Source organism: Glandiceps talaboti, chromosome 8, assembly GCF_964340395.1.
Source record: "Glandiceps talaboti chromosome 8, keGlaTala1.1, whole genome shotgun sequence".
Taxonomy (NCBI): Eukaryota; Metazoa; Hemichordata; class Enteropneusta; family Spengelidae; genus Glandiceps; species Glandiceps talaboti.
Window position 1 is genome coordinate 26,538,605 of NC_135556.1, and position 15,018 is coordinate 26,553,622.

The 15,018-nt window shown below is 38.0% G+C and overlaps 1 protein-coding gene across 1 annotated transcript; it reads right to left on the reverse strand.

Annotated features, from left to right (window-relative positions):
- Positions 1-1,316: 1,316 nt before the first annotated feature.
- Positions 1,317-7,373, reverse strand: LOC144438585 (uncharacterized). Its single transcript, XM_078127669.1, has 2 exons — positions 6,938-7,373; positions 1,317-2,602 (listed from the first exon to the last, which is right to left on the reverse strand). The coding sequence occupies exons 1-2, from the start codon at positions 7,132-7,134 to the stop codon at positions 1,528-1,530; spliced, it is 1,272 nt and encodes a 423-aa protein (XP_077983795.1). The 5' UTR covers positions 7,135-7,373; the 3' UTR covers positions 1,317-1,527.
- Positions 7,374-15,018: the final 7,645 nt, after the last annotated feature.

Here is a 15,018-nt window from a genome sequence, read left to right on the forward strand (position 1 = left end):
GCAACCTTGTGTCATGTATAACTATGCTTACGTTTGAACATATTGACTTCAACTTTTTATCTGTTCATGACTATCTGCAGACTGTCAGATACGTAATGTCGCTCCGCCCTCACCGGCCTGAAAAGGGTTGACCGATGTGTGAGGGTGCGCCGTCAGGACGTACCTAGGTAAAATGAACTCTATTCTAAATTACATGCATGCTTGTTTGTTTCCTCAAAATAAAAACAGGGATGTACTCTCCGAGTGGTGGATTTTCACAACAAAAATCACATCAATTTTCCTTTTTGTACAGTTGGCGTTTAAATAGGCTTAAAGCTGTGAACAGATTAATGGTAAATGTTTTGTTTTTTTTAAATTAGAAATATTCAATATTGTTTGTTTTTTGTTTTGTTTTGTTTTGTGGGGGGGGGGAATGAATATTTGACGTAGAAAGACGGGTTTATCACGTTAATATTTCGTCGTCAAGATTCTGAACAGGTGGCCATTGACTTTTAATAAGTTTTAGTAATCGTCTGAAAATGCTGCACTCTGCATTCCATTAACGGTGTACACACGATATAACCTACATATTTCAGAGAGACCGTACGATGATGAGTTATGTCCCCTTTATACCCATACCAATATAAACAAACGCACATTTTATCCGCCTGCAAAATCATACAACATATAGTGTCTATGTCTTTAGAAACAGAAAAACGAATAAGTTTATTAAAATGAAATCACTTATATCAGAAAATACAACACCTGTCAAATTAAGGCATTAGAATTAAATACATGCATTTATATAAGTTGGACAATCTTTAGATACTATAAATCGTTATAACCAAATATCCCTCAATAAGCTTTAATATACATGTACAAGTCACTCACGAAATAAAACAACTCTCAAATGAACAATTTTATACAATAAACATTCACCAAATTAGGTAATGAAATAAAGACGAAAGCCTGTAACTATATATCATATATTCACCAGGGAAAGACCCTCACTCCACCCCACCCCACCACCATCACCGCCACCATCACCGCCACTATCACCTCACAGCGTCCTCGCTTGTTATACATGCAGCCATGTTACGTATATATATTTACATGTGGTTAGTCCCGATCTATTTAAAGGTTTTGTCGCTGACTTACATGGACTTCCTTTTCCCACTGAGAAACAAAACATATCCGTGTTCTAGATTCTTGCATATTACAATCTGCATTTTATAAAAACATTATCACATTTCAAATAATTAATATCTTAGTATAATTTATTAGATAAAAAGAAGGAAAATGGGGAAAAGCTGGAAGTTTAACTTACTTTTTAAAAAAAAAATAAAAACGATGTAAATTATTGAGTTAATGCATCCGATTAATTTTAGCAATCCTAAATCGTTTACACGAAGTTGAATATTGAATTATGAACTAAGTTCTCCCTGAACTAATACAAATCTACCATAGATAAATCTAGAATATATACCTACACAAATCAGATGCAATAAATGTGCTGGAATTGACTCTATCTTTTAAGGAAAATAATAATTAAACACTTTCGGTTGAATTATCTGTTTGCGTTTGTTCGTCGATGTTCAACTCTGCACTGTTCTCTACTAACTGTTGAATGTCTGATACTTTTGACGTCACATCAACTGTCCCGGTGTTGTCATGGTTACAAGTACCATAATTTGGACGAATTGTTGCTGTGTTTTGGTGACCACTATGTTTGAGTTCATTAATTGTGTTCATATCTAGAATTGAAGAATTGTCACTTTTGCAGAGTGACACATAAAGTTCGTTCTCTGGTGTTTTGTCGATGGAGTCTTCGGATACGTTGTTGTTGTTGTTGATGGTGGTTGTAGTAGTGGTGGTGGTGCTCTGGAGGTTGACGTTGGGGGCATGGTTAACAGTTTCATAAACGTTAGGTTGGGACACCATGTACGGTATTGAAGGTGGAAAACTGTCAACGTCGTCCAGGTTGTAGCGTTGCTGCCATATCTCGTCGGTTGGTGCATTCCCTCTGTCCCTAGAACGGACAGTATCACAAAACCATTGTTTGAAAGCTGATTCCGAAACTGCCTCGATATGATAAAAATTAATGATACCAATCAATAAACCACTCGTGAAAAACATAATTACGGAAATATATGTCATCACGAACGGACTTTCCGTCGATGTAGACACCGCTAAAGTTACAACAGGAACGACACCTCTTAAAATAATGGTGAGAACAAGACCAAAAAATTTCAGAACTTTGTAATACGTCTTGTCTCGTTTACGGAGCTTCTTCAGGTATTTGCCGAACTCAATGAAAGTAGTGCCTCCTTCTAAAATAAGCCCAACAACGCCAAATATACCATTTTCTTTGGTGTCCAAAATAACTGCATAGGTTATGACGGTGACTACATGGTGAAAGATGGTTGATTTGAAATTGGATACCTTTCCAAAGGTAAAGAGCTCTCTGAAACTTCGGAATAGGTATGACCCGAGCGTGACCGACAGAACAATTGAAGTCTTCTTGTCAATAGGCCCACTGAATGGTTTTTCCAGTACGTCTGTTGTAAACAGCAGGTAAAACCCAATAAGACAAAGGGTTGGCTGGACGACTGAATCAATATAACTGCAAAAAAAAGAAACAACAGACTTTATTTAGGACTTTCTTACTCGAGGACACCTCCGGATACTTAGTATATTAATCACCAAATTTACCCACTGAGTTGTTGAGGTGTCACGTGGTTGTTATTGTACATTGTATGGTGTGACTATTGTTCACATAGTATTGTTTGTCTTCCCTCGTACTATTGATATAAATCCAAAACTAGAATGACACGAGGTGACCTGATGTTATATTCGTGATTGAGATTATGATAAACAATAACGGGGTTTGTAATATGGACATTTCGTCCATGAAGTCTCTGTAACAGAGTTTACTAACTATCTCCTATGTCGCGAAGAGTGGGCGTTCGTTGTAAGCAGTCATTCAACTTTCAAACTGTTTCGGTATACGATTTCAACATCTCACACCGACAATAAAATTAATATATGTTGTGCCACTTTCCCCTAAAGACGAAAATAGCCAAAATCTGAAAATGTGTCTTGCCGCTAAAATAAACGTGTTCATAGTATTCTGACTACACTACAGTAGAGAAACATTTGGGTGTACGCTGGTTTCTGTAGAAAGATAGAATTACATGTATCACCCTTTTACTATAATATTGTGACATCACTCAAAGGCCTGAATCTCGTTGACAAACTGTAAACTGTGTTCATTATGGTGGGCAAGTGTAAATGTGTGTGTACATAGGCATTTAACGGTTTCGGCATTCTCTTCCCTATAGGCTCACAAATACTGAAGTAATATTGTTTGTCTGTGCGAAATCTTGCTTTGAAAATCTCGCATGACCGTAGTTCAAGGTTAATATTGTTTACACTGATAAATATCTAATTCTTGTATCTATACCCGGGGTTTTCCCCGAGTTTGTTCAGGTTCACCGAAGGACAACAAACATGTTCACGTCAGAAGACGATCCGATTTCGTACACTACGTATACTGACAAAGGGATGTGACGTAGGGCTAATCCCAAACTTGGGCGATAGAATATCCGGGAGTCGGTGACGTGGCGCGACTCTGAATTCCAGGAATTTGGATATTGGGTGGTTGAAAACATAGATACACTAGTAGAACACCTTCAAGGGGAACATTGCGTTATATACTCTGGTTTCATCGGACCACCGTTTTACTAATTGAGATAGACATGTTCCTCATTCTTTTATATCCAACCGTGACAACGTGCGTCTGATGGCACCGTGATTGATGAGTGGTTGAAATAAAATTTGCATATTGTTTGACCTTAACACGACCTTTTATAATGGGAGGAGTGGGTTCGAAAACTTCCCCAAATCACAAATAGCTCGTTACTTGTTTTGTGAAAACCATGGATATAGTGGTTTCCATGGTTAATAGACAAACACGACTAGTATCATCTACTGTTTACAAACTTGATATTTTCACGTGAGCACACTTTCTGCATGTATGTATATGAAGGATATAAACTATTGTATTACATTTAAATGTGGGTGGGGGTGGGGATTAAACGTGTGTGTGGTTAACTCCCTAAATGTGAGTGGCATTTACGTAGAATTGAGAATCGTGCAATTGTTGACGACAAGTCGAAATCATAATTAATACATAGCTATAATTGACACTTGGTCATTTGGTAAACGTTTTGTAAAGTTTTTTTCTCACCCACTGCAGATAATGTAGGGATATACACTCGTACAACGAACCGATCAATAAATCCGTTGAAGGAAAGGGAGAACAGTTATGGAAATATGTATTAGGTCCGGCATGGTTTTAAAGTAGCCATATTGGATTACAAATTAATAGTTATTTTGGATTGTTTTGTTCATAAAACAAATCTACTATGTTTCTACTATAATATTAAACATTAAAAAATTTGTTATTGAACGTATACTAAACTTTTAGACACTTTCTATTTTTTTGCAGTTTATTGAGTTACAAACACGGACTATGTATATGTTCTTTCACATTTTTTTTCAAGGAAACAAAGTAGATTGTTTTATGGATAAAATATTCAACATAGCTATCAATTTGTCATCCATTTAGCCACTTTAAAGTGAATCGTTGAGGAGTGAAAAGCGCAATTATTCAACTTGTTTTAAATAACACATACAGAGTTCCCATTTCTGAGCTAGAATAAGCATTAGATAAGTGTGGAGATTTTTCCCGCCAAAATATTCATCGAGTTCTTGTCAGTAAATTTCTACATACCAGTTACCATGCATGTTAGCTTATTTCGGGTCTCAGACAGTGCAGTTCAGAGACATCAGAAACAAAGATTATTTAACAGATATTGCATATGTCAGGTCATGTCTTTGGTTGATGCATATTTAACATCGTATTCATGTTGAATATATATTAAACAATATTGTAGAATGGTAGACTTTGACCACCTACATATCCATGTATATATCTGCGCTATGAAATCATATTTTGTTAAATTTAGATATGAATATGATGATTCATATCATTCTGTTTCCGTCTTCATTATAAATGTCAAAATTGATATGCAAACTTAATTCGCGGTATATGATTCGCGATCAGGTTGTAGCGAATGGAAGCCTAGCCTCGATTTGTACTGTTGGCTATAACAGTTTATATTGAATTTCATTATTGTCAAAATGACAGAAAGTTTGCTTTTGTTTTTATCAAGTAGGTCTACCATGCCTATGTTACCTAGGAGATGAGCATCCTAATCTAATACTTAGCTTTCGAATTCATATTTGAAAATGGAAAAAAATCGCACATTCACGGCAGTAATACCGATTTCCCGCCTTCGCGAGGATTATTGTCAGGTTGTCAGTTGTTCTTAGTTATTTAATTAAAAAATACAGCTGTGCCCTCAAAATGATGTAAGATTAAGCCGGGGATCAAACTCAGAAAAGTTTGACTGGTGCGTGCGAAATTATCTGACTGACAGGGACTGGAATTTCCGAAATTATTTTGACAAACTCTACATTGAAAAAACCCTTGGTTGGATATACATAACGCAAAATAACGCACACGGTTTTAACTTCAGCTTTATCATCAAATAAATACTGAAGCCTCTGGCCATATTGATATGTTTTACTCTTACAGTACAAATGGGCTTTACGGTGTGAAATAACTACCCCCTTGTCTTGAAAACTGTACACTTTCTATTCATACAGAGTGAAAACAGAGTAAGTATAACAATCTGATAATCTGACAAGAAGGTAACATTTATAGTTCTCGCCTAAAAATGTAAAACGCATCATTCCATTATTCATGAGATCGGAACGTTTCCGTTCATCCTGAGCTGATTCTCCGAACGACGGAAAGCTAAAAACTACGTCGATGGCGCATATCTACGGATGTCTTCTTTCCTTTTCCCTCAATAGCATTGCATTTCGGATATATAGCTGAAACATCCTTATTCCGTAAAGACCAGCTCTGTTTCTAAATTAACATTAGCGGCAGTCAAACGCATATTTCCCCTATTCCAATCACGTCTAAGACATGTTTCTCAATATTCTAGCCCCTATATATCAGGTATTGTTCCGTCCTAACTGTCAACAGCGGTGTTATATTCCTATAGCCATTGATTTACGATCTGTCTTAATTCGTGATAACCTTTACATTGGGACTGCTGTCTATAAACAATTTTTTACTTGTTTGTATGTGCTATAAAACACTTGAATTTCACGGCATAATTATTTGAATATTTGTCAAGTAACTGAAATCGTGGGCCTTTCTTTAACTATGGGAAAGTAACATAACAAGAGAATAAATATAAAACTAATTTAAAATTAGCAGAGACGAACAATCCAAGTAGAAGTTTGGTAGCAATCAATCTGATTAAAATCCGATGTGGTGAAAGCGTCTAATTGCTTTATTTACCTCTATTGCCATCTTTTTGTGTCGTTTGTTTTTGTACCGAGTGATCGCCACCTTCCTTGGGAAGGCGGCGATCACTCGGAACAAAACAAACGTTACAACACGATGAATAGAGGTAAATAAGGACATCTAGCCGCTTTCACCACATCGGATTTTAATCAGATTGATATGACTTAGAATAAAATATTAAATTCTAGCTACTTTGAATACATAATTAATTTTTAGTATAACTTTAATCAATATCAGTACTACTATATTGTCATATGCTATATCGTCTACATGTAGTAATGGCAATACTATTGTTGTCTGCAATTTCGATTACTGAATGCGAACTCGAACGCAGTTGCTTTCATTTTTACCAAATTACAGAAAAAGGTGTTTTAACCTGTTTGATGTTTATAAATGGATCACAGCGACGACAGAAAACAAAACAAAACAAAACAACAACAACAGCAGCAGCAGCAACAAGAACAAGAACAAGAACAAGAACAAGAACAACAAACCGAAGTAAATACTTACAATCGTCGTGCAAATGCTGAATGGCAGGTATGGAGGATTCGAAGCCACTGCGAGGCCCGTCTTCTCAAAACACATGTTAATCCCTTATCGATACAGATAAATACTGTAAAATACCATAAAATAGACCCATTGATGGCTAGAGATGCGTACAGTAGCAATTCGCGGGCTTCCGTCATAGACGTAGCAAAAGTACTCATGGTTGTGTTTAAGTGTGTGCGTCGAAGGCTTCGGTAAAGTGATCTGAACTAGCATTGTAGTGGTCAACGTTTTATACATGTGGAGTAGCTAATATTGGTTACCAGTAATACCATACTGGGACAGTCCCGGTTACTGCCATACAATACTTCCGGGTACGTAAGCGTCAAACGGTACTAATGATACAACGCGGTAGTTCTACGAATTTGACAATAGACTATGGACACACAGAGATTTATCGTTAGTCACTGAATTGCTTTCTCTCCAAATTGACTTATTAGTATCATTTTGAAACATGATATTGAGGTTTTACACCATGTCTAACGTATCCCCAAATCGTCAGAGGGGCGAGAATGCCCGTACATCTTTTCTTGTGAATCCCGGATGGCGGTACGTACATCGATAGCGTATTGTTGAATATACATGATAGGGTAATGGGGTCGTTCAAAGTGATATTAACTAGCAAAGCAACCGTACAAAAGCATCATTTTAAATTATTTTTTGTCTTTTTAAAATACTTTCAATGATATTTTTATTACATTGAAAATTTTATAATACGGATTATTCGTGAAAAAAATGTTTCGTTTTTGTCCATGTACAGAAAAAAGCTAAGTTTACCTCTCCTTAGTCATTCCCATTCAATGATATAATTTCTATTCGCGTTGGCCACGTCACGTGACCATGAATTTCAACTTGAACAATATTTCTGTTACGAAAGTGTACTATTTTAAATTCACTGACACATTTATTCATATATGATGAAATACATGTATTTAATAGCCTGTCTAATTTTTTTGGATCTGAGCCTCCACTATCCTCCTTTCCAGTCGTGATATTGACTAGCGTACTAGCTGAGTTGCACGCATTGAGTTTATAGCGTAACACTACATGGCAAACTGTCAGTAAACTCTGCATTCGTCATGGTACCACCACCTTGTCAACACTTTTGACAATGTTATATACTTCGTAGAAGGCAAACTGAAAATAAAAGTTGTTTTTCGAAAGTAGCCTCTTTCTTACTTTTTTGGGGGGTTGCGCGACGTCAGCGAAGTGTGGATGAATTGCTGATGAAGGTGGTTGATTCCATGAGGAAGGTTTAAAAATTGGACTCCGTGATGTGTCGCCGGTTATATATGTTCACCATTCATGTACATGGGGGGGGGGGTGCATGTGACGAATCTGTCTTGTTTCATTACTACAGCGATAACAGTTTTATCGTCACCATTAAAAGAAAACAATTTAGTACTTACATCAAGCGATTATGAAGAATTATGATATTATGTATTTTCCTGCTGGTATATGTCTCCTAAAACTGAGTAAAGACAAGCATACGTAACCCGATACGATCATAACTGACACAACTCCTTGTCGGCGTCACCCGAGCGCATATGGCCAGAGCTCAGGCTACATTAGATAATGTAACTGAAATTTGTGAAAAGTAAAAAGCCCTAGTTTTAATCATATCTTCTACATCATAGTTGTATTACAAAAACAATTTGATCTTTCTACAGTCTCCGTGGGTCTGCTTGCCTGCCCTGCCCGTCTGTCTGTCTGTCTGCCTGCCTGCCTGCCTGCCTGGCAATGTCTACATGACGCATCTATCTCTCACTCTATCTTTCCTTGGATCTATGTTTTGGTGTATGTAGATAATAAATTGCCTTTTCCGTTATCATCTGAGAAATATATTGAGAAAAAAACAACAGCCATTCCCACTGATAACGCAGTCTTACGGCATTCTCTTCCCGGAACCTGTATTGGCCTATCATCCATTAAGGTAATACCTGCACCAGGAAATAGATATATACACCTGACTATTGTGGATTAAACACGCGGAAGAAATACTGCGTTTTTTTTTATCAATATGTAACTTCCAAGGCCAACGCACTTGCCAATGAGGCTGCAGCCGGTACCATGCATGAGGTACACACGTAGCACTGCTTACATGCGAAGTAACAATTCAGTGATTTGATTTCCATTGATAAATCCCTTTGGACTACAAAATTGGTGGAAAGTTTGATTTATGTAAATCGCTGAGGAGTTAAAAAGAGTCTTCGCAAATCGCGACAATTGATATTCGATATAAATGTACGATATTGTACTGATAGGGGAAGATAAATGAATGTTGTATGTATCTTTTTTCACGTTGACTTAACACTTCTTTATATAAAATGTGTGTGTCTCTCTCTTTGAGTCCAGGGTTTCTAAATCTTGAGTAACAAAAAGCGTTTAGTTTTAGTAATCCTGGAAATTTAAGGTGGAATTTCTAACGTTGCAATGTCATTTTTCACACTGACTTGACCATGGCTGTTCCGGAATCAAGTCAGAATTCTTATGCCGGACTCCAGATACCAGAGACTTTACAGACACAAGGTAAACAACCTTAAATTCCGAGAAATTACAGATTTGGAAGGCTAAGAATATCACACGTACGGACTGGAATCAATTCAAGTATTGACAGCCGAGTGTGCCAAATTCTCTCGAACTAGGAGATAGAATCACACGTATAAGTCCTTACTGATATCCGTATATGATATACATAGGCATCATGGGTCAGTATAAATAACATGTATAATTTGAATGGCAGTTGAATATACTAGTATGTAATAACACATTGTTCATTACTGTCCGTAAACTTAATGACATTATGTGAATGTACAAATCAAATAACACAGTTTTCTTCCTCAAAGTTATCGAACAATAAAAACTACAGGAGGAACAGTACACTAAAATTAGGGAGGGGGACATCGTTTCCTGAAAAATATCGATGTTATTGTGTCGACTCCCCCATATATGTTCAGTCTCAAAATAGATCATATTTTCATTGTTAAGTATTAAATGTCAGACCCCTGTACAGCCACTACAACTAATTTACTCATGGTCATTTGGTTTCAGAGCTATTTATTCACTATCTTCATTGATATCAAATTTGCTTTGAACATTTATTAACATTTATAAGTACATATATACACATAATATGTCACATTATGTTGTTACGTTTGGTTTTTACCATTTAACCGCTCGGCATGCGTTCGACACCCTTTCCGAGAACAAAATATTGTACATTATTGTAAGTTTTTGTTGCATCTATATTACTATTTATTAGAAGTTTTTCGTACACATAACGTGATAGCCCAGACACTTGTCGTGCCGACTGTCACAGACTGTCGTTTCCATTCAACAGCATTTGTACAGCTTCAATCAAATCTCTGGGCTAGAAACATATGAATCAAAATGTTCACTCGCACTAAATGACCAAAGAAAGGGTTTCTAATCGACAAGAGCTGAAAGTGCCGCCGCGCCAGTCTCTTAGACTTCTTGTGAAAGAATCTATGGAGAACACTACGCCACGCAATCATTAGTAGCATGGTACGATTTCATGGTCAATATAATTCAGGTTTTCACACGAAACTTAAATTTATATAAATGTACAGACGGGACGGACCTAATGATATCAAGAACCCATTACTCTACATTGAAAAGCACTAGACAGACATTTCCATGACAACAGGCTGGAAAGGAGAAGTTCTCCTGTAGTATTTATCCGTTGTCAAATACTAAAACTCGTGTCTATGAACACAGATCTACATTACAGAATAATGACTATGCTAACCATTATAGAAATTATCTGAATATTAGTTGAAATTAAAGTATAGTGCGCATGTCCGTCCGGACGTACTTCTTTTTGTTTATAGACAAAGTTTCGATGCGTCGGATTGCGATCATTATCTTACTCATCCCAATTTCCGACCACCATATCGAATTTTATATTGGCATGACATCAGAGTTCGCTATAGGGAATTTTTTTTGTCTTCAAATCAAGTACATTTCTGCTAGAAAACAAAGTCGCTGGCCAGGTTTTTGCACAAGTGCTCGCGAAGTTCTTATATCATAAACAACTGCGCTGCTATGCTGTTCCACCATGTTAGGCCTGGCTGCCTTATTCTCACAATTCTCTGTGATAGCAACTTCACAAGCATCTGTGCATTTTGTATGATCCTGGACCCAAGATGCACATGTTTGATTCGGATGAGTGCTGGACTGTAAATGTTTTGTTATCCCTATGTCTAAACGTTTTAAAACCCACAAAGCCACTTTGCGACACAAACGTTTTAAAACCACAAAGCCACTTTGCGACACAAACGTTTAAAACCCACAAAGCCACTTTGCGACACATCACATGCCACAATATCTAAAATCATGTGCACTTTGTTGACTCAAATTAAGAAAAAACAGTCAAAATCTTGAATTTGAGTTTTAAAGTTGGTGGAGCTATCACTCTCGTCTCTGAATAACTATTTGTAATGAGATACAACCATTTCGGTCTACTGCACTGGTATGCCGGCAATGTCACGAAAAGTGAACTGGTATTGGTACTGGTAATTACTGGCGTAATTACTGCGTACGGTTTGGCACGTGTCATATGCGAGTTGCGTTCACTTTTGTTGATAATAAGTAGGTCATATCAGATTTACCAGGAAGCAGTGAAAACCTATGAAACCCTCTACTATTTTTAGTTTCTTTATTTTTATCGTTCCGTTTGAAATGGAGGTATAAGGGGAGCTTTATACCTCCATGGTTTGACCTTTGTCAGTTGATAATGTATAGGCCCTATACCCCCCCCCCCCTCAAGTGACTCTGAAACTTCTATAACGTGATACGGTCATCTGATGATAGCAGTATGTCTACAGGTGACAGTGACAGAGCTGTGGTTTTCACAACACGAGTATGACAAGTCTCTATATTTACCCCCAACCATACATGACTAAATTTGGAAAATACAACCACTGAAATCAGATTCCCAAACGGACATTATATGTAAAATGTAGAAGAGAAATAACAATCGAGGATTTCACTACATATTTTATTCTGGCAACACATTAACTTAACACACGAGAAGACAAGTGAGCAGTAGTCACCGGCAGTTATCCCCAGCGCTTCATCCGTTTTGGTTTAAGAAAATCAACTAGTAAGACTGGGCCCACACTGAAAAAATTATAAAAGTAGCCGGAAGATTTGACTTCGGTAGCCCATACATTTAATTGTCATAGTCTGAGCTATAACTATCTGAAACTATCGTGGTTTGAGCGATCAGTATCATCACAAGGTTTTTGGTAATACTGTATTCAAAGTTCATCTTCATCAGCCTATAGTCCCGGGTTTGGAACAAAACAAAGGCTATCACTGCATCAGCATGGGACTCAGGCACAGCCCCTGGCCCATCCACATCGTCAAACAGAGCAAATCGGTACAAACCGTTTAAAGAATATAACATTAACGATTCTGATTTTAGTTTCAACTTGTCTATCGATGTCAATTTGTAACGTTGGAATTATGGAGTTCCAATATCCGGGTTTAACGCCTGTGCTTAAGATCGGCTATCAAGCAAGGTATAAATTTGGGTACCGAGGTATTTCAAGCACCCTTTAAAAACACCTTTAATAGATAGCATTTTACAACTTCAATAACAACAAGACATTAATTCCGCGTGGTGCCGTTTTCAACGCAACAGGTCAAGGTAAACAGAGTGCTTATATCGTGGCAAAACGCACGTTTACTGATGTATTCATAATAAGAAGTAGAGCCAATGAAGCCTTGCAGCTACGAGGTGTCGTCATAGGCTTTGTCAAAAGTTGGGTTAAACCCAGACCACTATTTCTCTATTGTGGACTGAGAGTTAAATGACCTCTCAATGTGTCAATGAATGCTATAGTCACTTCGTCAAAAGTCGGATTTTATGATAGCAATGTGACAATAAATAGGTTTTTGTAATCCTCTGGAGAGGGAGTGGGGTAGGGAAGACTTCCTCAGGCAGAGAGTGGGGTCTCAAATAAACGGAGGGGTAACGCAAGACCTTAACTAGAGGGAGTGGGGTAGGGAAGACTTTTTCAGGTAGAGTGGGGGCTCAAATTGACGCAGGGGTACGCAAGACCTTAACTAGAGGGAGTGGGGTAGGGAAGACTTTCTCAAGTAGAGGAAATAGGGTAGGGGAGACTTTCTCAAGTAGAGTGAATGGGGTAGGGGAGACTTTCTCAAGTAGGGGAGTGGGGTAGGGAAGACCTCAGATAGAGGGAGTGGGGTAGGAAGACCTTAAGTAGGGGCATGGGGTAGGGAAAACCTCAGGTAGGGGGAGTTGGGTACGGAAGATATTCTCAGTTAGGAGTGGGTTGGGAAGACTTTTCTCAAGGGGGGTGGGGTAGGGAAGACTTTCACAGGCAGAGTGGGTTCTCTAATAGACACAGGGATACACAAGACCTTAACTAGAGGAAGTGAGGTAGGGAAGACTTTCTCAAATAGAAAATTTTATAACAAGCAAAATTTCCTGTCACTCAGACCATATAACAATCTTTGTTATTATTGACATTTGTATTAATTTCCTCACAATAAACTTGTCAAATATCTATTGTCTGCTTTGTCAGTCAAGGCCAGTTTATGTCAATCTGCAACAATGTATCAATGACATTGTTTTATTACATTGATACATGACCAGTTATGAATGACACAAAACATGTACATAGCTGATTGAACTCCCATCCACAGAGAAAGTAAGTTCTTTCAGCTTGAGGTTGTGGAGAGTGTGGTATACTTGGCTTGGACACGGTGTCCATAAGTAAACGGATATGTACCTGGATCTGGAAGCCCCTGAAGTACAGGTGAATGACACATCCAGCCAGGTTTAGTTTATCCTGGTAGGATTTAACTGATTTTCCTACTTGACCAATTTTACCCTTTTCATCCGAGTGTATCCTGTTTTAATTACTCTGCTGAGCTGCAGTGAATCACTTGATTAGCCAGCTGATTTTCATGTTAGTCTACCTGGCATGGCTATTGTAGCTGCAGTGAACCACTTGATAAGCCAGCTGATTTTCATGTTAGTCTGCCTGGCATGGCTATTGTAGCTGCAGTGAACCACTTGATAAGCCAGCTGATTTTCATGTTAGTCTGCCTGGCATGGCTATTGTAGCTGTAGTGAACCACTTGATTAGCCAGCCATGCTTTCTTATTAGTCTGCCTGACATGGTTATTGTAGCTGCAGTGAACCACTTGATTAGCCAACCAGGTTTTCTTGTTAGTCTGCCTGACATGGTTATTGTAGCTGTAGTGAACCACTTGATAAGCCAGCCAGGCTTTCTTGTTAGTCTGCCTGACATGGCTATTGTAGCTGTAGTGAACCACTTGATTAGCCAACCAGGTTTTCTTGTTAGTCTGCCTGACATGGTTATTGTAGCTGTAGTGAACCACTTGATAAGCCAGCCAGGCTTTCTTGTTAGTCTGTCTGACATGGCTATTGTAGCTGTAGTGAACCACTTGATTAGCCAGCCAGGCTTTCTTGTTAGTCTGCCTGACATGGTTATTGTGGCTGTAGTGAATCACTTCATTTGCCAGCCAGGCATTCTTGTTAGTCTGCCTGGCATGGCTATTGTAGCTGCAGTGAACCACTTAACCAGCCAGCCAGCCAGGCTTTCTTGTTATGGCTATTGTAGATGCAGAGAACCACTTGATTAGCCAGCCAAGCTTTTCTGTTGGTTTGCCTGGCACGGCTATTGTAGCTGCAGTGAACCCTTAACCAGCCAGACAGGCTTTCTTGTTGGTCTGTCTGGCACAGCTATTCACATTTGCATTATATATACAATAATATACCACAACAGGGATCTACCAAAATGATCTCATTTATAGGCAACACTCATTTGCATTTTGGTGATAAGTTTGATATAAATAAATGGAAAAAACACTTGAAGACTGTTATTGAAGACTGATCTTGTATAAGGATGAAGGAGTAGTGTATCCAAATGTGTCTTGGTTTAGCAAGTGAAAAATGCTGCCTTGCTATTCTCTCTCACATTCTGATTAAAAATCTTGCATGATCAATGATTCCGTAGTTGTCTGAA

Bases quoted from the DNA above. Each gene is read 5' to 3' on its own strand.
- LOC144438585 (XM_078127669.1), bottom strand. From the start codon at position 7,134: ATGAGTACTTTTGCTACGTCTATGACGGAAGCCCGCGAATTGCTACTG. The intron at 2,603-6,937 runs GTAAGTATTTAC...TTTTTTTTGCAG, and splicing joins TCAGCATTTGCACGACGATT to TTATATTGATTCAGTCGTCC.